This window comes from Bos mutus, chromosome 15 (genome assembly GCF_027580195.1).
Source record: "Bos mutus isolate GX-2022 chromosome 15, NWIPB_WYAK_1.1, whole genome shotgun sequence".
NCBI classification, from domain to species: Eukaryota; Metazoa; Chordata; class Mammalia; order Artiodactyla; family Bovidae; genus Bos; species Bos mutus.
The window spans coordinates 39,242,326-39,266,862 of record NC_091631.1 but is presented as its reverse complement, the minus strand read 5'-3'; the positions used below and the strand labels follow the sequence as shown (position 1 = coordinate 39,266,862).

Below are 24,537 nucleotides of genomic sequence, written 5' to 3'. Positions count from 1 at the left end.
GTCCCCCCTCTTCTTTCTTTAAAGCTTTCCTCTCCTTGGGTCAGGCTGGAGCTTAGCAGGTTATGGTCAAGCCCTTCCTGGATGGCTAGTATGCTCTGGGCCAAAATGACTCCTGCTTCGCCTGACAAAATGCTCTCCTATACCCTGCAAAGTCTGTGTGTCCCAGGCTCAGAGGAGCTTGGCAGCTGTCTTCCCCAGGGCAAAGGAAAGTGGCTGTATCCCACGGTGGACTCAACAGCTCCGCATCACCAAAACAAAAACACAACAGTTCTGATCTCTATGGAGAGTTCAATCCTCTTGTCTAGGATTGGCACCAACTAGAATTCCAAGGGCTCTGGCTGAGCTACCTCCTGTGAGGTCTAAATACAGCACGCTTGCTTTTAACCTAAACATACAGCCTGGACCAGTGCCCAGGGCTGACTGCCCCCAGGGAAGTCTTGACTTCTGGCTGCCCATTTGGGGATGGGCGATGCAGAGCTTTCAGAGCAATGTCACCTACATGTGATCCTGAGCAGAGGAAGGGGACAGGGTGGTGGAGAATGCAGAGATGTGAAGAGGAAGAGAAAGAGAGGAAGGAAACAGTAATAAATACCAAAGACCTATTTCTTAGCCAATTAAAGTCAGGGGATCTTTCTCAAATGTTTATTCCCAGAGGAGCACAACTCTAATTATGTCTCTGCAGGGACTTCAGGGCATAAGCCCTAAAATCAGAGAGATTGAGGTTGCCTTTTTGTTGTGTGGCCTTAAGTGAGACTGACTTTGCAGGTTCCATATCTCTCAAGTGACCCGAAGGACTACCGTACTATTCAATGAGACCTCATACAGAACGGGCCTGGCCCAGAGAAGCTACTTGGTAAATAATGGCTCCTAGAAGTAGTGGTAGTAGTAATAGCAGAAACAGGATAACATCAAGCATGCCTTTGATTGAGTGGAATATTTCCTGCCGTATCAATAAACAAGGATGTGACAAGTCATCCTCAACTGCAGCCCTCCAATGCCAGCTGGTGAGCCTTAAGGGCACTCAGAAAGGAGCAGAATACCTGCCATCTAGCAGCTACAGGACTGCAGCCACTCCCTACAGTGAGCCCTGAGGAACTCAGGATATAAAAACAGGACACTGGCCCCAGAGAGCTGAGGTGCCTATGAAAGGAATGATTTCTGTAAGCCCAGACTCTTGCATCTTCCCATGCAGAGAGAAGCACTGATTTCCTTAACTTGGGGTATCTGGATTTATTTATCAATAATCTTGATGTTCAGACTATCTGCTCTTTGTTGCAAAACTTCCATATAACCTGGATCCTCTCCTCACCTCGTTGGAGCAATTCTCTCCTACTTGAGATGCTGTCTCCTGAAAAATCCTAAAAGTCCCTACCAAATAAAGCATAGCTCTCAGCCTTTAGGTTAGGAATATTTTTCAAGTTGACACCTTTATTTTCTGTGCCTCGGAAAGCACATAAGAAGAATTGCTGAGACCACTACGATAGGATAGAAGCCCCCAACCAAGATACGCTGTGCATATACAGACAAAGGCAACCTTCAGCTGAGTCAAACAATAAAACACAACCACACCCGCTAAGAACCTTACAATGCCAAAATGGCAACAGCTCCCTAACCTTCCAACAATCCAGCCCACATGCCCCACAGGCTAAGAAGCATCTCTGCAGGGGTTCCCTTACCTTGGTGTTCATACAAGACCTTCCTCGCTTATACTCTTTGTGGGACCCACGCTTGTCAAGTTTGTACCACAGGGCCTTGGCCTTCCAGGTGGTCACTTTGGACTTGAGTTTGGAATAAAAGTTTCTGTGGTCCAGAGGGTCTAGGTCCAGTTGTCGGGTGAGGATGTTGAAGGCCTGAAGGGTACCTTTGCATGTGGAAGCTTGGACAAAGTTCTCGAATAACTGCCCGGCCTGGGTCTGCTTCTCATCCTCATTCTCCCCCATGTTTCAGGAGCCACCCAGAGCAGCGATGTGGAGAGGATGGAGGAGAACACCATGAAGTGCCTGGAGAAATGTCACACCTGCAAAGGTAGATGGAGGCAGAGGTGAGCTCCGTGGACGAGGGTAGGCTGGGGAGAGGGTGCAGAGAGGTAAAAATACAATTCCTTTAAGATACTAACATAGTAAACATAATGCCAACCATACATACTCTACAGGAGAGGTATAATCATACCATCTAACCTGGAAATGCTGCCTTGCTGGCAATCTCTCTCCCCAACACTCCACTCCCCTGGCTGGCTGCAAAGAACTACAGATTGCCAAAGACATACCCTGGCTGATGTCAATATTATCTGGGCAATCTTGCCATAAGCCAGATGGTTCTGGAAGTAGGAACTAGCAAAAGGAAAACAAACAAACCCAGAAACCCAGATTTCACACTTCTGAAAACCTATAATTCTTGGTACCATAAACTGATTAACTAATATTAATGTAACCTAACCACATGACATGAAGGCACAGTTCCCCAAAAGTAAAGTTCTCTAGATTTCATGACCACCATCCCACCTATCTTTAGAGATCACTCTTTTACATTTTCCTTCATTAGTTATCAGAGGGCGGATCTTCTCTTTATACAGACAACAAATGGCAACTTCTCAAATCTGCTGGAAGGACAGCATCTGCTTCAGTGAGACATACAGAAAGACAGAGAGACATGTGGGTCTCCTCCTGATGCACAAAACAAGCCTGTGCTTTGTAAGCCCAAGCTGGGAACTATTTGGAACAAGTGCTAAAGGAAAGAAAAATGTGATGGAGGCTCATTCACATCACAAAAATAGCTTGCCGGGGTTTTGGCCATCATCCTTTCTTCTCTGCACCACTCTAACCTCAAGCATTTTCTTAGGAAAGTCATTTAAGTTTCAAAGGAACAAAAATAAATTAGACTGATTTTCCAAAGCACTAGCTATTTTTCCAGAATCCGAAGCCGGTGCAAGAAAACAAGCATGGAGGAGCTGGGACTGGCCCCGGTGTCAGGAGGGCTTGAGGGAGTCTGTAAACAGAGGACAGAGCATACCAAGCTCCCCCAGACAGAAGCCTGGCAGGAGGAGGTCAGCAAACAGAGACAAAGCCCTCGGGCTGGGTAGCTTCCTACTCTCCAGACGGAAACGCCATTGTGGGTGTGCGTGGCCTGCGGGCTGGCCTTATAAAACTAAAAGCAGAGGATGGTGTTTATCTTCTTCCTTAATCCTTTACTCATTCATTAAGCAATAACTACTGGTGCCTTAGCAAGGGCCACACATCACCCTAGATGCTAGAGGAGGGTACAGAGACAGGGCCTAGCGAGGAAGGCAGCCCCGTACATAGTTGATTATAAGACAACAGGCCAGTGCTCATAAAACTGAACACAGCACATGGAAGCCCAGAGAAGGAGATGTTCAACAGAGCCTGGAGAAGCCCAGAGGAGCCACAGCAGGAAAATGCCTAAATGCTGTGATTTCAGGAATGAGGTGGATTTTGCTAGACAACTTGGGAATGGACCATACAAAGGCACGGATCTGGAAAGAGCCAGCATGGCTGCAGAATGACAGCAAGTTCAAGGCATTGGGAATTCAGGACTCATGACAAGGTGTCTGGGGCAGACTGTAGAGGGGACCTGGCTTCTCCAGTGGGTATAGGAGACAGAGCAGCGGGGTGAGATGAGTCGTTGGTAAAATGAGATGTCAGGGGTGGACTGGAGAAGGAGGCAGGTGAGCACTGCCCAGGCACAATGAGGGAAGAAACTGGCAGAGCAGGGGAAGGAACGCACACACACGTATGTTATGCACAGCCTGGCTGCGTGCCACCTGTGAGGGGCCGCTCGCTGGGGGCAGACAAGCTCTCCAGACACCCAGATCTGATGGGTGAAGTGGCTCGGGCTACAGCATAGGACACCTCCCTCCCGTCCCTTTTTCTCCAAGAGCTTCCAACAGGCCCGGCGCCAGACTCAGCAGAAGGGAGAATAGTACATTCCCTGCTTCAGACCCAGCCAAACTCTACTCTGCAGCCAGGCCTCTGTCCTCTGGTTCCCTCAACTCAACAAATTCAACCAACTTCGAAAGCTGGCTTTGTGCTCTACCCGGGACTGAGAAGACATGGATTCCCTCCCACATGGATCAGTCAGAGCCTTTAGTGTCTGCAGTGCTCACACTGGTATCACTCACATAAACTTTGCCTCCTCCTGTGTTCCAACCTTTCCCCTGTGCAGGACTCACCACCCAGAGAGCATAAACAGAGAACAAGACTTATCTGCTTTGCAGAGCATATTAACATCCTCAGTCTTTATCTTTGGAATTGCTTCCATGCCAGGGATTGAAGAAGGGCAGGAGTAGCTAATTGACAGCTGCAAAGCTACTTGAATTCCACCAGAATCCTGTAGTATGGGGTGGGCAGGTGGCGCAGAGGAAACCACAGGCTTTGGGGCTCTTAAAGCCATGTCCAAAGCTCAGCTTGGCCCCTCGCTGCCCACCTGGCCTCACACAAGCCACATAAACTCTGAGCCCCTGCTGTTTCTTTTGTATGAGAGCCTGCAGAGCTGCTGTGGAGGGGGAGATACAGGAGTGATGGCAGAGCCTGGCCCAAGGAGGCACTGGGTAGACGTGAAGATGTATGCTGAAGCCATCGCCTGTGGCTGATCTGAATCTGCGGAATGCCCCAGTTTGAAAAAAAAGCTTTGAAAATCAGTTCTCCAAGTCACCAGCTCCTCCCTGTCTAAAATGGTGAACTGTTTTGAGTTATCAAGCTAGACCCAACTCCCAGAGAATAATTTATAAACTGGAAGAAACTGCCTCCGCCCAATCCAGCTGCCTCCTCTCCTCCCCCGAAAGAAAAATGAACAACTTAATTTTACAGCTCCAAGGGAAAGAGCGAGAGTGGTGTTGAGGGCTGTGGGTGGGCGTGAGAGCTGTAGGAACTAGCTCCTATCTGGAGGGAGATACGAGGAGGTGGAGGGAGATGACTGGACAGGAGGAGATAAGCCCTGCCTGGGGCTGTGCCCCCGCAGCCCGTGCCAGCCTCAGCCCTGCCGCCCTGCATCTAAAGAGTCTGGTCTCAGCCTTTAAAATCATTTTCTAGTTTAAGTCAGAGACCTTAGGAATGACTGACAGCCCCTAGGAGTAAGTCTCCTCACAGAAGACCATCTGGATCTATGGAGTCTGGCAAACCCGGTTGTGGGTCTGGTCTCAGGCGCTCACTAGCCACGGGATCCTTGGAAGGTTATCTAGCCTCTCAGCCTGCTTTCTCATCTGCTCAATGGGGACACTGATACTCGAGTCATAGGGTGGTAAGGAATAAACTCAATCGTGTGGTATATTTAGCACCTGTGACTCCCTGACAACCACCACTCACTACTATTCATCAAATGGCTCAAACACCATCAGACCAAACTGAAGAGAATATAATTGAGGACCACTAGTACTAGCTTCGGAGAGGGCAGTGGCACCCCACTCCAGTACTCTTGCCTGGAAAATCCCATGGACGGAGGAGCCTGGTAGGCTGCAGTCCACGGGGTCTCGAAGAGTCGGACACAACTGAGCGACTTCACTTTCGCTTTTCACTTTCATGCATTGGAGAAGGAAATAGCAACCCACTCCAGTGTTTTTGCCTGGAGAATCCCAGGGAAGGGGGAGCCTGGTGGGCTGCCATCTATGGGGTCGCACAGAGTCGGACACTACTGAAGCGACTTAGCAGCAGCAGCAGCAGCAGCACTAGCATCCCAAGTCAAACAATTATATACACTTTACAATTAGAGGCCATGGGCTTTCAATACAGAAGATCTGGTTTCAAATCCACTTCCTAGCTGTGTAGCCTTGGACAACTAACTCCACTTCTGAGTTTTAAGTTCCCATATGAAATGTGGGGAACCTCACATGAAGAAGTTTGGATGATGAGCTGAAAACATCAATGGTACAAAGTAGTTTTGTGAATGAACTAGAAAGGCTGATTTAGAAGGACTCCCATAAGTTTGAGTCTGAGTTTCCAGAAACTGGAGTGTAGTATTTTGCTGGATACCCTTCTCTTTCCACCAGAGAAGAAAGTCAGGATTAGTTAAGCCAGAGGATCCTGGGTAATAGCCCTTGTTAGCCTTCCTTGTCAATCACTACCCAGTTGTTGCCTTTTGGGAGTTTGGTATGAAATATAAATAAATGAACTACTCAGAAATATGAAAGGTTTCTGCATTTTCTGGGAAGAAACAAGACATGATGCTTTAGTTTCTAAGAATAGCCTTGAAGCAATTTGGTCTTTGCCAACGAGTCCCTTATTTGTGGTTCTGCCTATGTGACTTCATGAGTCACAAAGCAATTCCCTCTCCCTGCCTCTGGCTGTTACAAATTACAGCTCAGAGTCTCAGACTGCCAGCACTGGTAATGGGCTCTTGGGCCCATAACATCTGGGAGACCAGTTCAAGGTTTATGTAGAGGCCCTGAGTAGTCCTCAAAATAAGAGATGAGCTCCTGGCCCAAGAGTTACCAGTATACTCACGTGTGGGACTCCCACACCTCTGTTGTTCCTTGGTCTCATCACCTGCGAAATGGCATCAAAGAGTGTGACCAGGCAGTGTATAAAAGATGGGACCTCACTGGTGGTCCAGTGGCTAAGACTCCACGTTTCCAATACAGGCGCGCAAGTTCGATCCCTGGTCAGGGAACTCGATTCCACATGCTGTAACTAAGAGTTCACATGTCACAACTAAAGAACCCTCATGGTGTAACTAAGACATGGCCCAGCCAAATAAATAAATATAAGAGGGAGGTCTAGAAAAACTGAAGGAAAGCTGGAAGAGACAATGAGCAAAACCCTCTCTCAAAGCAGAATGAGGAAATGGCAGCCCTCAACCCCACCCTCAAGGCTCACAGACACATTTCAAGGCAAATGCAATCTAAAAACCAAACCCTCTTGTCATTTCCACTGCCAAACCCCTATTCAAACTCACCATCTCTCAGGTTAACCACCCCAAGGGGCCATGAGGGCAGGGTCCAGTTTCCTCAGCAGTGAAAGATGGGGAGGTCTTCACCCCATCCACTTGCGGAGCTGCTGGAAAGACTTAAAGCCCTCAGGTCTGCACCTCACACACAGAAGACCCTCAGGCATGGTTACTTGGATCCGACATTTGAGATGAGGCAGGAGGCACCCAGGGCCAAAGCAGTGGGAAATCCTCACACACTGCATCTCTGCAGAGCCCAGCACAGGCAGAACACCTGCCTTACAGGTGATGTCTGCAGATGTCATCTTCTCACCTGGCCCAGGGAGGCCCGGCTTTCCATCTACCAGGGCATGAGACACTAACTTGAACCTAACCCTGGGGCAACTCCCAAGGTTGGGAAGGGGCCGAAAGGGCCCCCTTGTAATTTCCTTCCAGCCAGGGGTCCCCAGCCTTCCCTCCGTCACCTCCCCAGGTTGAGCACGCACCGCTTCCTGGGGCAGCCTGCCCACCCTTGTCTCCGCTGACAGGAAGACAGCCTCAGTGAGATGATTTCTCTTGGTCCCTCTCCAGCAAGATTGATGCTGTCTCTCCAACGGCTTCTCCCCGCGATTGGTCTTAGCCCTTGAGATCACCCACAGGAAGTCAAAGCCCTTTCCATGCAGGTTGAACCCACATGTGCAGTCTTCTTACACATGCGCTCTAGAGCCCCTACTGGAAAGGCTGATGAAAACACATCCAAGAGAGGTACTTGAAAGCCCACCCAAGTGCCTAGCCTGCAGCAGGGCCTGGACACTGCCCTCTGTCTACACTGGCCCAGGTGGGGAGCTCAGGCAAGAGACTCCAGGCCCATCGGAGGCCCTGGTCTTCTGTGCTGCTCCTCTTCTGAGAGTCCAAGGCCATGTGGTCTTGCCCATGCATTCCCAGCCCTCTCCTCACTGTCTTTCAATAGTGAGTTGACTCCACTGCTCTGGCTTGAAATGACCTCACACATTCCCATTTCCTCACCTCAGTCCATTTCCTCGTGGAATCACTCACACTAACAGATCCCAGGATGACCTAGGTCAACCCCCCCAACCCCACCCCCATGAGTCAGAGAGCTATATGCTGACCAGTCAAAGTGCCAGGAAGTCTAGAGGGTATGGTGACTCTCTTGCTCTCTCTCTGTATCTACTCTACAAGAAGCAAGGACTTTGAGGGTAGGCGGTGATTCCAGAACTTGATCATCTCACTTTCCTGCAAGGCAAGTATAAGTTTGCCATGTGTGGTTACTGTATGTATACGCATGTGTTCATGCTAATATATGCATATATATTAGTATGTGCATTAATGTTTATATATGCATGTATGTGTATTGTGTATATGTGTGTATGTATACATGGGTGCACACAAACACATACAAATTTAAAAATTTTTCCATAATGATTTCTGGCCAGTGCCCCCTATCTCTGCTTGTACTGCTAAGCCCATCTGTATGAACCTCTAGGAGAAGCAAAGCCTTTGAGGCAGGCAAAACTTGGGCCTGGGCATGAGGAGACTGAGCCTCATCAGAACGCAACAACTGCACTGCTCAGCTGCTCACCCGGTGCCAGACCCTGTTCCAGATCTTTTACATCCATGATTTCATTTATCCATCCCTGTTTGACAAAAGAGAAGGAGATTCCGAGGGGCAAGCAACCCCCTTCATATGCCAAGTACTGAATGGGCATGCTGTAAAGGAGCTCAGTTCTACCTCACTTCCAAATCCACGCTCTTAGTCACCAACTGACATGAGCCATGATGATGGAAATGTTAATAATACAACCTGCCTTTTCTGAAGTCGCTGTATAAATTAAACAGGGTGAGTTCTGTAGTCTCTGAAGTTCTTTCAGGCTCCGAGAGCCTGCAAATGTCACACGGGGTGTGGCTTCTTAAGTTATGGTGCAACCAAACAATAACGTATTAGGCAGTCCTTTAAAACTAATATTTATGAAGACATTTAATCCTTGGGGAAAATGCTTATGCCCTAAATCATGGTGAAAAGAGCAGGATACAGATTAAGGTGCTCAACGATTCCAACTCCTTAGAGTAATATCCAGAGGAGAAAGGAATCAAGCCAAACATGATCCCTGGCCATGTTGTGTGTGTGTGTGTGTGTGTGTGTGTGTGTGTGTGTGTGTGTGTGTGATGGTATTTCGGTTGATTTATTTGTAGCTCTATACTTTTCTGTATTTCCCAGATTCCCCACTGGAAGCACATACAGCTTTTATAACTCCCTCCTATATATGCATCCCAAGTCCTGGAGTCTTCTCTCCCTGGCTAGACTATCTTCATCTCATGTATCTTCCCTTCCTCTGGCCAATCCAACTCCAGTCATACTAGCAGTGCCGTTTTTCTCCAGAAAACAAAGAGCCTTCCTGTAAGAAGTCCTGACACTGCTAATTTAATGAAGGGGCTTATATTGCAACAGGTGAGGGACAAGGTCCCCTAGGTTGCATTCCTCTCACACTTCTGCTCTCTGGATCACAGACCTTCAAGTCCAGTGAGGCAGGCCCTTCCAAAGAGCCATGCTGGGGTAGGGGGAAAACAGTACCTCTGACAGTCTCAGCTGTGTCCACAGACCCCTGACCAGCCACACCCCACAAGACAGACACCTGCTTCCCTGCTTACAGTCCGTGTGCTCAGTCACTCAGTCGTATCCGACTCTTTGTGACCCTATGGACTGTAGTCCACCAGGCTCCTTTATCCATGGGATTCTCCAGGTAAGAATACTGGAGTGGGTTGCCATTTCCTTCTCCAGGAGAACTTCTCGACCGAGGGATTGAACCAGTGTTTGTTAGGTCTCCTGCATTAGCAGGTGGGTTCTTTACCATTAGTGCCACCTGAGAAGCCCTAGGTTGCAGTCCAGGAGCTGACAAAACAACACACATCTCACCACATACAGCAAGTCCATTTCACCAACAAAAACTCAGCAGCCTGTTCTGCATATGCTCTGAGTCACCTTCATCACACACTGGCTGCCTGGGAGGACTGTGAAGTGCAAATTCCAGTTTTCAGGAGTCTTCTGCTGCTACTGCTGCTGCTAAGTCGCTTCAGTCGTGTCCAACTCTGTGCGACACCATAGACGACAGCCCACCAGGCTCCCCCTTCCCTGGGATTCTCCAGACAAGAACACTGGAGTGGGTTGCCATTTCCTTCTCCAATGCATGAAAGTGAAAAGTGAAAGTGAAGTCGCTCAGTCGTGTCCGACCCTCAGCGACCCCATGGACTGCAGCCCACCAGGCTCCTCCGTCCATGGGATTTTCCAGGCAGGAGTACTGGAGTGGGGTGCCCAGCCTTTCTCAAAACTAATGGTGGGAGGTACCTGCTGCTGCTAAGTCGCTTCAGTCGTGTCCGACTCTGTGTGACCCCATAGACAAAGCCCACCAGGCTCCCCCTTCCCTGGGATTCTCCAGGCAAGAACACTGGAGTGGGTTGCCATTTCCTTCTCCAATGCATGAAAGTGAAAAGCAAAAGGGAAGTCACTCAGTCGTGTCCGACTCTTAGCAACCCCATGGACTGCAGCCTATCAGGCTCTGCCAGCCATGGGATTTTCCAGGCAAGAGTACTGGAGTAGGGTGCTATTGCCTTCTCCATTTCAGGAGTCTAGCCTTTCTCAAAACTAATGGTGGGAGGTACCTAGGATATGCAAATTCATAAACGCAGAAAGTAGAAGGGTGGTTACCGGGGGCTGGGGAAAGAGGGAAACGGGAGTTATGGTTTAATGGGGACAGAGCTTCAATTTGAGATGATGAAAAAGTTCTAGAGGTAGAAGGTGGTGATCATTGTACAACCATGTGAAGCCACGGAATTCTAACATTTAAAAATGGCCACAGTGGCAAATTTTGTCATGTATATTCTCCCACAATAAAAAAATAAAATCCATTAAAAAACAAACAACTATCACCACCTTCTAGTAGGAGCTGCCCAAGGCCAGAGTACAGAATCTGTGGCCTAATTAACAACGAACCTTTTTTAAAAAATATTTTTGAGTTAAAATGTAATAAAATAAACAGTGAAAGAATCCTGTTGTTTTCTATTTGGCTCAGTGGCATAATTTCTTGTTGTTGTTGTTGTTTTTGTAAGTCATGTAGACAGCTTTCAGTCTTCCTTCCAAACCTCATTTGACTCCAGGAAGCCTTTGGAAGTTCAGCCCTGCCAAATTCCAAAATTTATCTCTTATTCTGCCTTCCCTGGGGACACCATCACCACTGTCACCCCCTGCCCCTTCAGCACCTGTAAAATCGGCATCAACATCTCAGAGAAGGCTGGGTGAGGGCTCCCTGGTCTTAGCTCCCAGAGCCCACCATCCCTTGCCTGGGGAGAACACTCCTGTGTTCTAACAGGACCTGGACAGAACAGTCAGCAGACTTCGTTCCTTGAAAGCAGGGAGCATTCTTCCCTGCAGCACACAGATTCCCTAAAGACTCCCTGAGGGCCCATGTAGATCAGTTCAGATCTGGTGGACATGCCATCGGGCCCAAATGAGGGGAGACAATGGCTATGCAACTAGATGAGACTTCTGTCTCTCAAAGTCAGAGCTTTACACATTTTTCATTGACTAACATCAATTTCAGGGACACTGGGTATGAATCCTTGTCATGTTAGCAGAATCTTGCTGCAAGGCAAAGAAGCTTGCCAATTTGAAAAAAACAGTATGTCTGACATACCATATACCATCCTTACTGTTCTTAAGCAAAGCACACGGATGTGAACTAATCCCTACCCCACTAACTCCTAATCTTTCTTCAAGGCTCTTTTCCTCTAGATACTCCCCACCTCCCTAACCCTGACCCCTTCCCCAAATGGAATGGATCCCTTCCACAGCACCTGTACTTGGAGCAGTCACAGTAAGTCTTTCTGTGCTGAACTTAATTTTTCACTTCCCTACTCCCAGTTCCCAGCACAAGACCCTTCCTATACAGTATGTGCAAAATGAATGAACAATGTTCAATCCTTGGGAACATAATAATTGTTGACATTTAATGATCATCTATAAAGTTTTAGGCAATATGGTAAAGCTTTCTATGTATTAAAGAAGTTAATCATTGTAAGAAGTCAAGGCATCATGAGACCCTATTTATTATCCCCACTTTTCAAAGAAGTAGAAAAGTTTGCAACTTGGCAAAGTCACATAGCCAGAAGTACAGAAGCTATGCCTTGAAGTCCTATAGCCCGAGTTCAGAGCCCACATCCATGACCACCATCCCATACTGCTCCCACACAAAATGCATGGAGGGATCCAAGTTCTGCCTCACACACCGTATCAGGGACACAGTCTCTGGTCTAGACTTTGGTTCATGATACTCCCCTCTTTCATCAAACTCCAAATGCCAGGATCTCTCGTAATGAGATCTCGATGCAGTTTCGGATAACAGTGATGAATACAATAAAATGTCAGCTGAGGAGTGACTTTCTACCCTGGGTGGGTGTGGCAGAGATAGGCCAGCTGATCACCAGATATATTTCTCCTTCCTCCTGGGCCCTTCCTTGCAGCTGTGTGAGCCCACAGGACCAGTTCAAGGTGATGGAAGGTGAGCAGAAGTGATGCACACAACTTCTAGGACCAACCCATGAGAACCTCTCATGGCGATCCTCCGGGCTCTTTCCACCTCTGTCAGGGTGCAGCAGCCTTGGAAATCACATGCGCAAGATGGCAAGGCCACAGGAGGAGGAGCTAGGCCCCCTGATGCCCACTGGGAGGAAAGCCCTCTACACCAAGAACGTTTGGACCTCACATAAGTGAGAAATAAACCTAAGCATGTGAAGACGCTGAGAATCAAGGCTATATCTATTAGGCAGGAAGTATCAACGAATCCAGTAGGTAAACCATAGTATAGTGGGTATGTCAAATTTAGCCTGGGTTAGAAAGAACCCTCTCCCAGTAAGAAGGTTGATCACATGGGCATTAACGTCCCTCTTGTCACCAACACTATTTTAGGCTGACTTCCAAACAACTATTTCTGGCATTTTCTATCTTCCCTTTCATTAGGCTCTCTATACCCTGGAAAAGTCACTTGACCCGCCCAGAAATACGGCTGACCGCCCCTCACCTAAGCACCTCTCCCCACACATATATACCCTATGGTGAGAATCCACATCCTTCCCTGTAATAAGACTCGAGATTGGGATGGATAGGCTAGTCATTTCCCTGGTTTCAACAACCCTGAGCCCTCAGGTCCTGAGTGCCTAGAAGCCCATGTGGTGCAGTCGAAAGAATGTGGACTTCTGAGTCCTCCAGCACTCCCTTGAGCCGGTCACAAACATCTGTGAGAACCGGATGAAGGTGCCTCTCACAGGGTGGGCTTGGGTGTGCTTATTTAGCATCACTCCAGCCCACTGCCCAGGGACAACTCCCACCACCCAGAGGGAGCCCAAGCCAAACTGCAGCAGAAACTGGGGCATGTTCACATAGATGGTAAGGGCGATCATCTCCCTTTAATCTACCTTAAGCTGAGATGGGACAGTTAAAGTATATTTTCCACCAAGTCTTTGCCTAGCACACCATTAAAGTCATTTCCCAGGTGAGCCTCTGTGCCTGGACAGGTGAGTTCAGCCCTCAGGAAATGCAACCCTAGTAATTAGTCTGGAGAATAGAGAAGAATGCTGGGGAGGAGGCACAGAAGTCATGGAAAAGTGAACTTGAAAAGGATTTCTCAACAACACCTGCTCGCTCTACACACACCGTACCCAGGAGCCCAGGAAGACTGCAGAGCAGTCCCGGCTCCGGAAGCTCGAAGCCCAACCATGTCTTATGAAGTCTTTCTTCCAAAGGCCCCTGCCAAGTGACCACATTTTTCAAACCAAATAGAGAAAAAGAAGAATTCATCACCTGACAAATTTTTTTTGTTCTTTTTTTGAGGTGTGAATTATCAGTGTGAAGTCAGTCTCCAAAATGTGCACAAATTCAACGCAAGTTTGATCTATACTTGCTCTTATTGGACAAAATAAAATGGTACCCTCCCCTCTTCCCTTCACAGCCTAGGTTCCTTCTGTAGTAGAGTCTAGCCTGGTAATATCCACTTCCTCACCTCATTCACCCTCAAATCTTTCAGAATCTCATTCCCACTCATACACATAGCCCACTCCAGGCATCACACCCAAGGTCAACATCAACTCTGTCACTAAATCCAACTGTCACTTATCGGACCTTATCTCGCTCATGGTCTCTCCCATCTTCAGTCTATTGCAGACACATCTCTCTCTGAATGTTCCTGAAATCTCCCAAGGTTCTGATCTTTACCACCCCTCTCATTCTCAACACTCCCACAGATACAGCACACTTTACATCCTGATGACCCACTGTGAACCTCGAGCTGCTTTCCAGGGTTGTATTCAACTGCCAGTTACACACTCCCCCTGACTATCTTACAGAGACCTCACATGTGGTCAGTTTTCCTTCTGCCCTCACCTCCCTGCATCCCCATCCTCAGTGAATGGCATCATCTGCACTCAGACTCTCACACCAAACCTCTGGAGTCACTTTCTCTGTTCCCTTTCCCTCATCTTGAGGAGCCAGCCAGTCACCAGAACTCTCAGAAACTCCTCATAAACACCTTTCCTGCTTGCTCCCTCCAATCCACCAGCCTCTCTCTTGAGTTGCTGCCAGAGAGATCGTTCCACCAGAAATGCACACTTGGTCAGGTCCTGTTCCTATTTCAAATCCTTCATCAGCTCCTTGACTGTCTTCAGGGTGAGAACCAAACCTCTTAGCAGAGCAAGACAAAAGCCCCCTTCATGCTTTGTCCCTTGCCTCTCCAGCCTGTCTCCTCACCATGTCCCCGTCCCCTCCGAGTCCAGACTTACTGAGCCATCTGCAGCTCCCTGACAAACTGAAATCTTTCAGGCTACCACCTTTCACCTTTGCTTATGTTGGTCGCTCCATCCAGAAAGTTTATCCAGACTCTGTTCACTTGGTAAAAACCCAGTTGGCTTTAGGACTGAAACATTAAAGGCAGCAGAATGTTGGAGGGGTCCCAGGGTGGATTCTGGAGTCAAGCAGACTTATTGTAAACCTGCCCCATCACTTACTATGTGTGTGAGCCTGGATGAGTCACCTAACTTCTTTGAACCTCAGTTTCCTCATCCATAAAATGGAGATAATAACAGTCCTGATCCCACTGCATTACATGAGGATGAAACTCAGTGACGCCAGGCTAGGCAGTATCCTCGGCTGCACTGTTCTTTGAAGTCTTCCCTTGGCTTCCCCACACCTTGTTTTCCCACGCTGTGCTGCATGGAGGTTCCAGTGATCATTGCAAACAGACTATTGCGTGAACTGCTTTTGGGTCTGCCTGCCTCAATGGACTGTGAACTGTCTGATGCCAGAGATTGCACATCTAGGGCCAGGCACCTGTGCCTCTGGCAATAGTAGACGCTCAGTAACCACTTCTTGTTGGAAAAACCCAATCAAGAGCAGCCACAACATTTAGGTAACATGGTGACATGAACTGTGACAGCCCTTTCTCTCTAACCACCACCAGAATTATCATGGAAGCCTTCTAACTAGCCTCCACTCCCCATCTTCCCCTTCCCATCTGACCAGCACCACCCTGCTCTGCTCATAAAGCTCTCAGTGCTTCCTATACCCCACTGTGTAAGTCCCAACTCCCCTGATGGTCTCATCAGCCTACTCCATGCAGCTCCCATTTCCTCATTAGGCTCAGTTCCCAAAGGTATTAGGGCTCCGCTGTGGCTGCATCAGACAGGCTGGGCTATTTGATGCTTCACATCCAGTCTCGGTCTTCTTCCTCCCACCCCTGCTCAAATCTTACCCATCATCTGAAGCAAAGTCAGGCCCCATAGTACTAATAGAATGCTATCATCACAGTCCATTCAAGGAATCAATTTTAAATAATGATTATAGGTAAGAGTTACACAGAGATGGGCAGCAAGATGTGTGGACACAGAGATGGGAGATGGAATAACCCCTGTGTGGCCTGGAGAGAGGCCCACAGTAGAAGTGGTGCCAGAGCTGGATCTTGAGGGATGGGCTGGAGCTTTCAGGAACAAAAGCTTCCCCATCCCATACTGACTTTTCTTTCCCAAGTTGTTGTTCAGTCGCCAAGTTGTGTCTGGCTCTTTGTGACTGCAGCACGCCAGACTTCCCTGTCCCTCACCATCTCCCAGAGTTTGCCCAAGTTCATGACCATTGCATTGGTGATGTCATCCAATCATCTCATCCTCTTCTCCTTCTGCCTTCTATCTTTCCCAGCATCAGGGTCTTTTCCAATGAGTCAGCTCATCACATGGCCAAAGTACTGGAGCGTCAGTCTTTCCAAAGACTAACGTCAAAGTACTGGAGTGTCAGTCTTTCCAAAGAGCGTTTGGGGTTGATTACCTATAAGATTGATTGGTTTGATCTCCTTGCTTTCCAAGGGACTCTCAAGAGTCTTCTCCAACACCACAGTTCAAAAGCATCAATTTTTTGACACTCTGCCTTCTTTATTTTCCAGATCTCACATCCGTACAGGACTACTAGAAAGACCACATAGCTTTGACTATATGGACCTTTGTCAGCAAAGTGATGTCTTTGCTTTTTAACACACTATCTAGGTTTGTCATAGCTTTCTTTTTCATGCATTCTTCTAATTTCCAGACTCTCTGCCAGAGGTCACCAAAACTAGTTGCATACCAGAAGATTTATCAGGCAGTATCCCAAAATACAGCTTCCTGGGCCCACTCCCATACACATACAGGTCCAAGGGGAAACCTGCTAGGCACTCTGGACATCAGGGGAACAAGCTCTGTCTCCCTAGCTTCTGGGCAACTACCATTCAGTAATTTCTAGAGAAAGACAGTTACAACCTTGAACCCAACAGCTTTGTGCATTAATCTTGTCTAGACAATTAATGTATAACTTAACATTATAGCTCTTACATTATATAGGAAAAGGCCAATGTCTTTTGTTTCTTTTCTATTTCCCAGAGTATTCAGCTCAGTTCTAAGTATGCCACTGACTTTCAATTAATATTTAAGCAAATAATTCAACTTTTTGTATTATGTCCCTTTGGACTAATTTATCCATTAATGAATTGTCTACTGATTTTTATCTTTTTAACTTTGGTGCCAGTGTGGTGTCTGCTCCTAGTAGGTAATTAGTACATTTTGTTGAATGAATATTTACTAGTAAAAATTTATTTCGGGAGGAATGGAACAGCTCACACTATACTCACCATCTTTAGAGTTCACTCAAAGGGCTTCCAACATTTCCATTTGAGTTATAGACCTTTAATTTCAGGATTAATTTCCTGATCTGCCATTACACTTGCTTTGTTGTTTATATTGTCATTAATGTTATTAGCAATATAAATAATACCTCCCTAGATCTTGACGGTCGGGCATCCTCTGAGCAGGTGTGCCTGGGGCAGGGAGGGTGCTTGCCTGTTTCTTCCACTGAGGTGTCCACCCAGCTGGCAGTTCAGCTGGCCACGCCAATTACCTCAGTCTCCACACAAGGGCCTGTGAACTACAGTCAGCCTTTACGAGCAGGTGTGTGCACCTGCCAGGGCAGGTGAGCCCTGCCTGAGTCAGAAAGGCCTAATGGGTTGTTCAAAACCTACTTGTCAACATACTTGGGAAGCTGGGACCTGAGATGTAAAGGTGAAAAGCCCTGTGCTGTAGAGAAGCAGGCTGACAAAACACAGATGCCCAACGGGAGGCTCCTGGAAGACGTATCCAAGCATGGGATGCTCAGCCAAGGGAGCAGTTGCGGGGGGAGGGCAGTGGGCTGGGCAAGCTGGGGAAGCCAGCAGGATGGGCTGCACGCTGCTTGTGCTGGGCCCACGTTCCCACGCCTTGCTGCTGTCACTGCTCTTTGTTGGTGTGTTGTGCTTATCTGAATCCCTGGAAATAGGACTCACAGTCTTGAGTGGGCGAATTTCTGGATGTGGATCAAAGTTCTTCTGACCCTCCCTCTAGACCCAACCCGGGAGATAGGAGATCTGTACATCCCTTTGTACCCAGGACCAAAGGGATCTTTCCTGGAGTGTGTGCTGGGCTGTGGAGAGTACTCGGGCCACTCAGCCTGAGAGCTGCTCACTTCTCTTGGCTTCTGCTGGAAAACTGGATGGTTTTCTTGCTGGTAGTGTATTTGTTTCCGCATTCATCCCACAGACACTGGCTACCCTGTGCCAGGCAATGTGCTAAATGAACACAGCTTAACAGTCCTTAGATGCAGCGTCTGGGAAGTGAGCAGGTCAGACAATGACAGGTCAAGATAGCCCCGAGCAGTGCTGTCTCCCCTTCTCCAGACCTGCCCAAGGGGCTCTGTGCCCACATTCAATGCGCCCTCACCAGGGGGCAGTTCAGACCTCTGAGCAGAAGAGAGAGAGAGAAAGTTTGGGCCACGTCCTTACTGTGCAGAGGAACTAAAGTCGCCTATGAACTATTTTTACAAAAGCTCTTTAAAACCATTCAGGGTTTCAGACAGCAAATGCAGAAAGGCTTCTCTGATAAGACAGGGTGGAACCAGTCCCTAAAATACACTCAACTGCTGACCCCACTTCTGAGGAGATGATTAGCTTGGTAAGTTGTGCTGCACTGCTGGTAGCTGCCAAGAGGCTGATGTGGAGGGCGACACGGGCCTGTGTGAGGGGCGCAGAGCTCTGAGGGAGGGACAGCCGGCTCTCCAGGTGACGCTCAGAGGCCACATTTCTGTGAGCTCAGAGATGTTGGCATAAGCACTCCAGGACCAGTGACTGCCAGCTTGGTCATTGTCCACTCAGTGAGTTAAAACACCCCTCTCTGACTCACACTCCACCAGAGAGCTGCCCCAGAAAGGACAGCAGAAGGTGTGACTGAGCTGGTGAATTTTCTGTTAACGTTCAGGAGACAGTCTCCCACCATTTTGACATAATAAACTTGGTTGGCTGAATGAAGATGCTGGACTCTTCTCTCGGTGTTTGGGCTTATGTTCTGAAAAACATATTCACTAAAGCAGCCATCGTCCCAGAAAGGATTTTCTCTTTTCTTATAAAAAAATGAAACACAGGAGGTCACAAAAGATGGACTGTGATCTGAGACCGGGAAGCTGTGGACCCCAGATTGCTGTCTGGGTTTTTGCTTTCCTCCCCTCCCAGAAGGGTACATCAGGCTCAAAGATCTGCTTCCAGAATGGATTTGCTGGGGGCAGACATCAGCAAGGACCTCATCAGAGAGGAGACAGATAAGAGTTCCTGGAAGGCTCTCTCTCTTCCCCACGACCCTTCCCACTCGAAAGGGTTGGAATTTTTAAAAGCATCTGGCTCACTCTCATGGCAAATGATCCATTTCCTAGATACTCTTGCCCTGTAAATATTGTCCTTAAAAACAGCTATATATTTTCGTTGATCTTTAAGTAGCCTTCTCACCCCACACCCCTAGCTCCTACAGAATGATTGTGTGGCCGGGTTTGGAATGCAGAACAGTCCCTGGGGAGAAAGTCTGCACATGAATTCATAAGGGTGTCTGCTATCAGCTTATTTGGCAAGAGGAATCCGAGACATTTTAAATATGAACCGTCAGCATGGCCCGGCCAGCTCTGATGCCTTAGCACCATCAATAAACACCTCCACTGGTGCGTGAGACACAAAATGTGGAAAATGGGCGTAAACTGTCTGAACACGAGCTCATGCACATTTCTGCAGGGAAGGGTACTTCAGCTACCTAGATAATACATATCTGGAGAATCTTTGCTGGCTCTGACTGATGTTTCTTTCAACAGCTCTCACACAATTAGCCCTTAACGGTCTAGTTCTAAACCCCTCCTCCCCCAGCTTATGTCCCAACTGAAAGTTCCACTCCTTCTACGTCAGTTGAGAAGAAAACATGCCCATGACTCCTCCTCACTTCCAGGTACCGAATCAAGCCTTCATACCACCACATGGTTCGCTCGGCAAAGTCTCTGCCTGGAGGTCTCCTGCTCATCCCTCAACACCCAAGTCCCAGAGCCCATGCCTGGGGCCATGCTCCCCATGTGTCACTCTCCCCTCGGTTCTTTCAGGGCACTTGGTGTGTGACTCGTTATGACAGAGCTTAGACTGATGGCTGTGACTCCATACACATCAGTCCTGCCTCCAGGTCAGGCCATGAACTTCTGGGAATAAAGGAACCAGGTCTTACTCACCCTTGCACCCTCACAGCCAAGACCAGAGCCTGACACTCAGCATTCAGAAGTCCCACCATGAATGCTCGATACCTCCACCAATGCCCGGTCCACTTGGCCCAGCTCTCTTTTCTCCATGCAAAGAGAGGCCGTGTGAAATGTGGAGTGAAAAAAGATTTAAGATCAGACCCCCTGCCTCTGAACCCTGGCCTCTATGGGACATGGGCAAGTTACTTAGCCTGTTATCTGCCTGTTTGCTCCTCAATACAACAAACAGCCATGCTCACTTCTCTCAGAGAACCATGGTGAGGAAAAACAAGGTCAAGTCTATAAACCCAGTGCCTGCTCACTGGAAAGAGTTCATGATACATTTTCTTGAGCTCAGCAGGAAGTGCTGAGACAAATGAATCTCTCTAGAAAAAAGTGAACGACTTCCGTTCTGGTTCACATGCCAGCAACACGGCGACCGGGCAGACAGCCTCTAACCCTAAGTGCACTCTGTCAAGAGCAAGGGACGGTACAGGCTGCACTTGATCCATGTCCTCAGCTTTAGAGTCTCAGAACGAGGCGTGCTTAGCAACAAAGCTGATTTTTATCTGAATGGTAAACCCACGCGAATCCACTATTGTTGAGGCTGGGCCATCAGGTCCTTCGTTTCCTGTCTTGCATTAATCTTTCACCCCAAGACCCACATAAAACAGAATACTGATGACCCAACAGTGTTAAGTCCCTAAGTACAAGTCAAATAGCCCACACATGAGAGAAGTCTCAGCCGTGATGTCACACCCAGGTTTTACTAGGCCTCAATAAACAAGGAGGTGGGAGCAGTGGGGCCCTGCTGACACCTTAGACAATCAAGCTCAGGGTCAAGGAGGGGAGTGGGAAGGGTGGTGGCTAAACCCACAGAGAGGAGGCAACGTGGCGCTGGGGAAAGAGCCACTTTGTATCAGGTTTATAATTCCAAGGCTAGGAATCAGGAGACTTGGCTTGCATCTCGGATCCATCTTTAGCTTGCTTTCTGGGTCTGGTTAAGTCATGTCTCTCTGCTTCAGTTTCTTCACCCATAAAATCAGAGAAATAGATCAGATGACCTGTAGGTTCTTTTCAGCTTTCATACCCGAAGATTATCAACCTTAGAGACAGATCCATCCTCCCAACCCTGGCCTTTTTGTGTGTTAGTTGTTTGTCTGAGACATCTCTTAGCTCCCCCTGAGCAGCCTTCCACCAACACCATCACCTTTTCTACTCCAGAGTGTCTGGTCCCCTCTGACCACAGACCCTGGCCAGGGAAGATGATGATAAGCTCGGAGCCATGTTTTTACGAACACATCGACTACCCTTTGGTCAAACAACTGGACAGATGCCTTGGGGCGTCAAGATCTCTTGTATCCCAAAAAGCTCTAGTCACCTGACCTGACTTGCTCCACTGAGGATTAATCCCACTCATCTCCTATACCAACCTGAATGCCCTAGGTCCCAACATGCTTTTGAAAGGTTAGACATTTCTTCCAGGTTGCTTGGCTGGAGTCTAGGGCAACAACAGGCAGTTCTTATCTGCGCTCAGGCATATCTCAGGGTGGGGCAGAGGATAGGTGGCAATGCTTCAGAGTCCAAGAAAAAAAAAATGCCTACAGAAACAAGCAGAGGAGGTGGCAACCTGTAGGAGAAGTCGGTGCTGATCATGAGGAGAAGCAGAGTGGCCACTGGGGACACAGGAGTCTAGAAGGCTCCTGTAAGATGCCACAACTCTCTGCGCCTCCCTCACTTCCTTAATAAGAAATCTGAGGGCAGGTGAAGTTCTGTGGTTGGCCCATGGCCACGTGGCTAAGCCGTGAACAACCAGCACCAGGTCGTGGGTCTCTGGGCCTCAGCCCGCTCTTTTTTTCCACTCGACTCTGTTGACCTCGAGATCTAATTAGGTTGGTCTAATGAGGCCAGCTGGATCCTCTGCAGATGCCAAGCAACATGACCCCAGTGTCACTCAGGGAAAGAGCAGGCCCAGCAGATATTTTGATAACTGCCCCCTACCCCCACCCCATGTGTTCCTTCTCATCCCGGACATGGGCTACTGTTCTTTCTCCAGCCCTCACCAGAAAATTCTGGGGAGTCCAGAGGGAGAGTGAGAAAGGAGAGGTGGGCCTAAATACCTAAGATAACCCACAGAAATCTCTCTCTTTCCATCTAGGGGGCTTGATGGGGAAGGAGGGCAGGAGGAAATCAAATTTAACTGAGGGTTGATGATGACAAAAAATAGGCTCTGCCTCTGGTGGTCAGATGAGTGCTGGTCAGATCATCTCAGCATCAGGAGGAGGAAGCTCCAAGCGTAAGACTCAAACAATTAATTATTCAGTGTGGGTGACCCAGTTCCTGGAGGTGAGGCTGGGTGAGAAGAGAACTCATTGGTTTCTTATCTTGGTACGAAATGCAAATACTTCACAGGGTAGTGTTTCCTTTGCTGCCAAAGAAGATCCATTTACGGTTAAGAGTGACCTACCCCCTAAAAAAGGAAATAACCAAAGTTCACTCATTCAACAAATATTTATTGAGTTCCTCTTATGTCCTTGGTCCTTCAGAAATGTGCATATGGTTGAAGCTTAGAAGAGTAGAAAGATGAGGGAATTTATAAACGGGAGGCCTGGGCTATGGCCCAGTTCAGCCCATAGGCAGCTACATTAATGCAGGGCACGTCACAGCTTGTCTAAGTCAAATTCCTCATCTGCAAAGTGGGAGTAAATCCACCTGCCTTTTTATAAAGATGAAATGGTCCTGATGAAATGGAGTATAATGTAAACCTAGGGTGTAAACAATAATGATGTAACACTGCACCCTTTCCCTGTGGAAGTTTATAACCTAGTCATGTTTTGGAAAATAACCCAAGGTACCTATTTGGCAAACACCATATTCTCTGTAATTTGGGCAAAGTGTATGTTTCAACCTGCCAGTGGAGATGGAGCCTGCAGTCAGTCCCAGGCTGCCAGTCTGCATGCCCAGGAAGTTGCAAGAGGGGGCAGGGTAAAACTGGAAAGAGCAGGACCTACCTGGCCCTGTATCATGCTTGAACCAAAGGAATGTTTCAGGAGAGCCCTAAAACTGAGATGGGGGTGAAGACCAACTGGAAGTGTGGTCAGTCAGAAACAAACCAAAAATTCAGTTGAGCACAGTAGGAGTAAGCCAGCCAGATATTCACACGCTTCCCTCCCATATACATCTCAGACAATCATGGAATTCTCTGTCCACTGGTCGTTTGACCCTCCTCTGTGTGCCCCCTCTACATTCTGTGTGTCTCCAGGAAACAGGAGGGATTCTCAAGTCACAGCAGGCTGGCTAGTCAGGACCTCTCTGCCCAGACACTAAGAACCAGAACAACTTAGAGCAGCTTTCTCCTTGGTCCTCTCCTCATGCTGCTGCTTAGGATGTCAATGTGGACTCCCCTGCAATAACCCTAACCATAACCTAACCATCGCCATCCACACCCATGGGTCCTCAGTGCCCACTAGGCCATGCCTGCCAGCTGCCCTTCCACAAGGCCTCCACCCTGCTCCAGGCTCACCTGTCCCCCATCCTCTCTCCACCAGGTTCTTCAGTCCCTGTCTCTGCCCCTGGTCTCACAACCCCAGTGAAACTCTTGGAGGCAGGGCCAGTTTTACTCATGTCTACCTTCCCTCTAACTCTGGGTATTCTGTAAGTTCTTTACCCTCCTGGATGAGATGGTTAGATGGCATCACCGACTCAATGGACATGAGTTTGGGTAAACTCCTGGAGTTGGTGATGGACAGGGAGGCCTGGTGTGCTGCGGTTCATGGGGTCACAAAGAGTCGGACACGACTGAGTGACTGAACTGAACTGAAATATAGATTGATGGCCCCCAAACATTCTCCAATGGCTATACACAAAAGGGAGGCAGAGGAAGGAGCGAATGTGGAGAGAAAGCTAGACTGGAAATCTAGGGCCTGCCTCCAAATTCTCCATTGGACAGCAGTTGGTTATGTAATCTTGAGAAAATATCCTCAGACCAAGCCTCAGTTTCCCTATCAAGTAATGAGGGGTTTGCTCTAAATAACCTCTTGGGTTCTCTCTAATTATAAATTTTGCTTGCAGAAACCAGACTAGCCCGGTTCACAGGCAATGTGGGTCCTGGACCTTAACAGCCTACAGTCTGATGGCTCAGTCCTCAATCTCCACGTCTGTAAAATAAACCCCTCCCAGGTTACAAGACCCCCACGAGACAGAAGATAGGGCTTCGTGAGCCATCAAGCCCTGAAGAAATCTCAGGACCTGAACTTGAGTCAACAGTATCACCCCCGTGCCATGTGCCCAGCCCTGGTGCTGCCCAGCTCAGACAGGAATGTTGGAGGACAGGTCCTTGCTGTCGAGGCTCCTACAGCTGATGGGGAAGATGGACAGCTGGACAAAACTCAACTCAGCTGATGACACACCTGAGGTCTGAACAAAGTACTGCAGGAGTGGCAAGGAGGAGGAGGCCCCAGCTTTGCTCGGGAGAGTGAGGGATGCTTCTCAAGAGGGAAGGTGTGTCCCAGATGTGA

General features: G+C 48.3%; 1 protein-coding gene across 11 annotated transcripts in view; it reads right to left on the bottom strand.

The window, feature by feature from the left end:
• MICAL2 (microtubule associated monooxygenase, calponin and LIM domain containing 2) overlaps positions 1–24,537 on the bottom strand; it is a 244,200-nt gene that overhangs the window by 189,573 nt on the left and 30,090 nt on the right. For all 11 annotated transcript variants that reach the window (XM_070383932.1, XM_070383933.1, XM_070383935.1 and 8 more), the window contains exon 3: positions 1,677–2,017. In XM_070383932.1, the coding sequence (XP_070240033.1) occupies positions 1,677–1,940 (264 nt within the window). In that variant the 5' untranslated portion in view covers positions 1,941–2,017. The remainder of the gene's footprint in view (positions 1–1,676; positions 2,018–24,537) is intronic.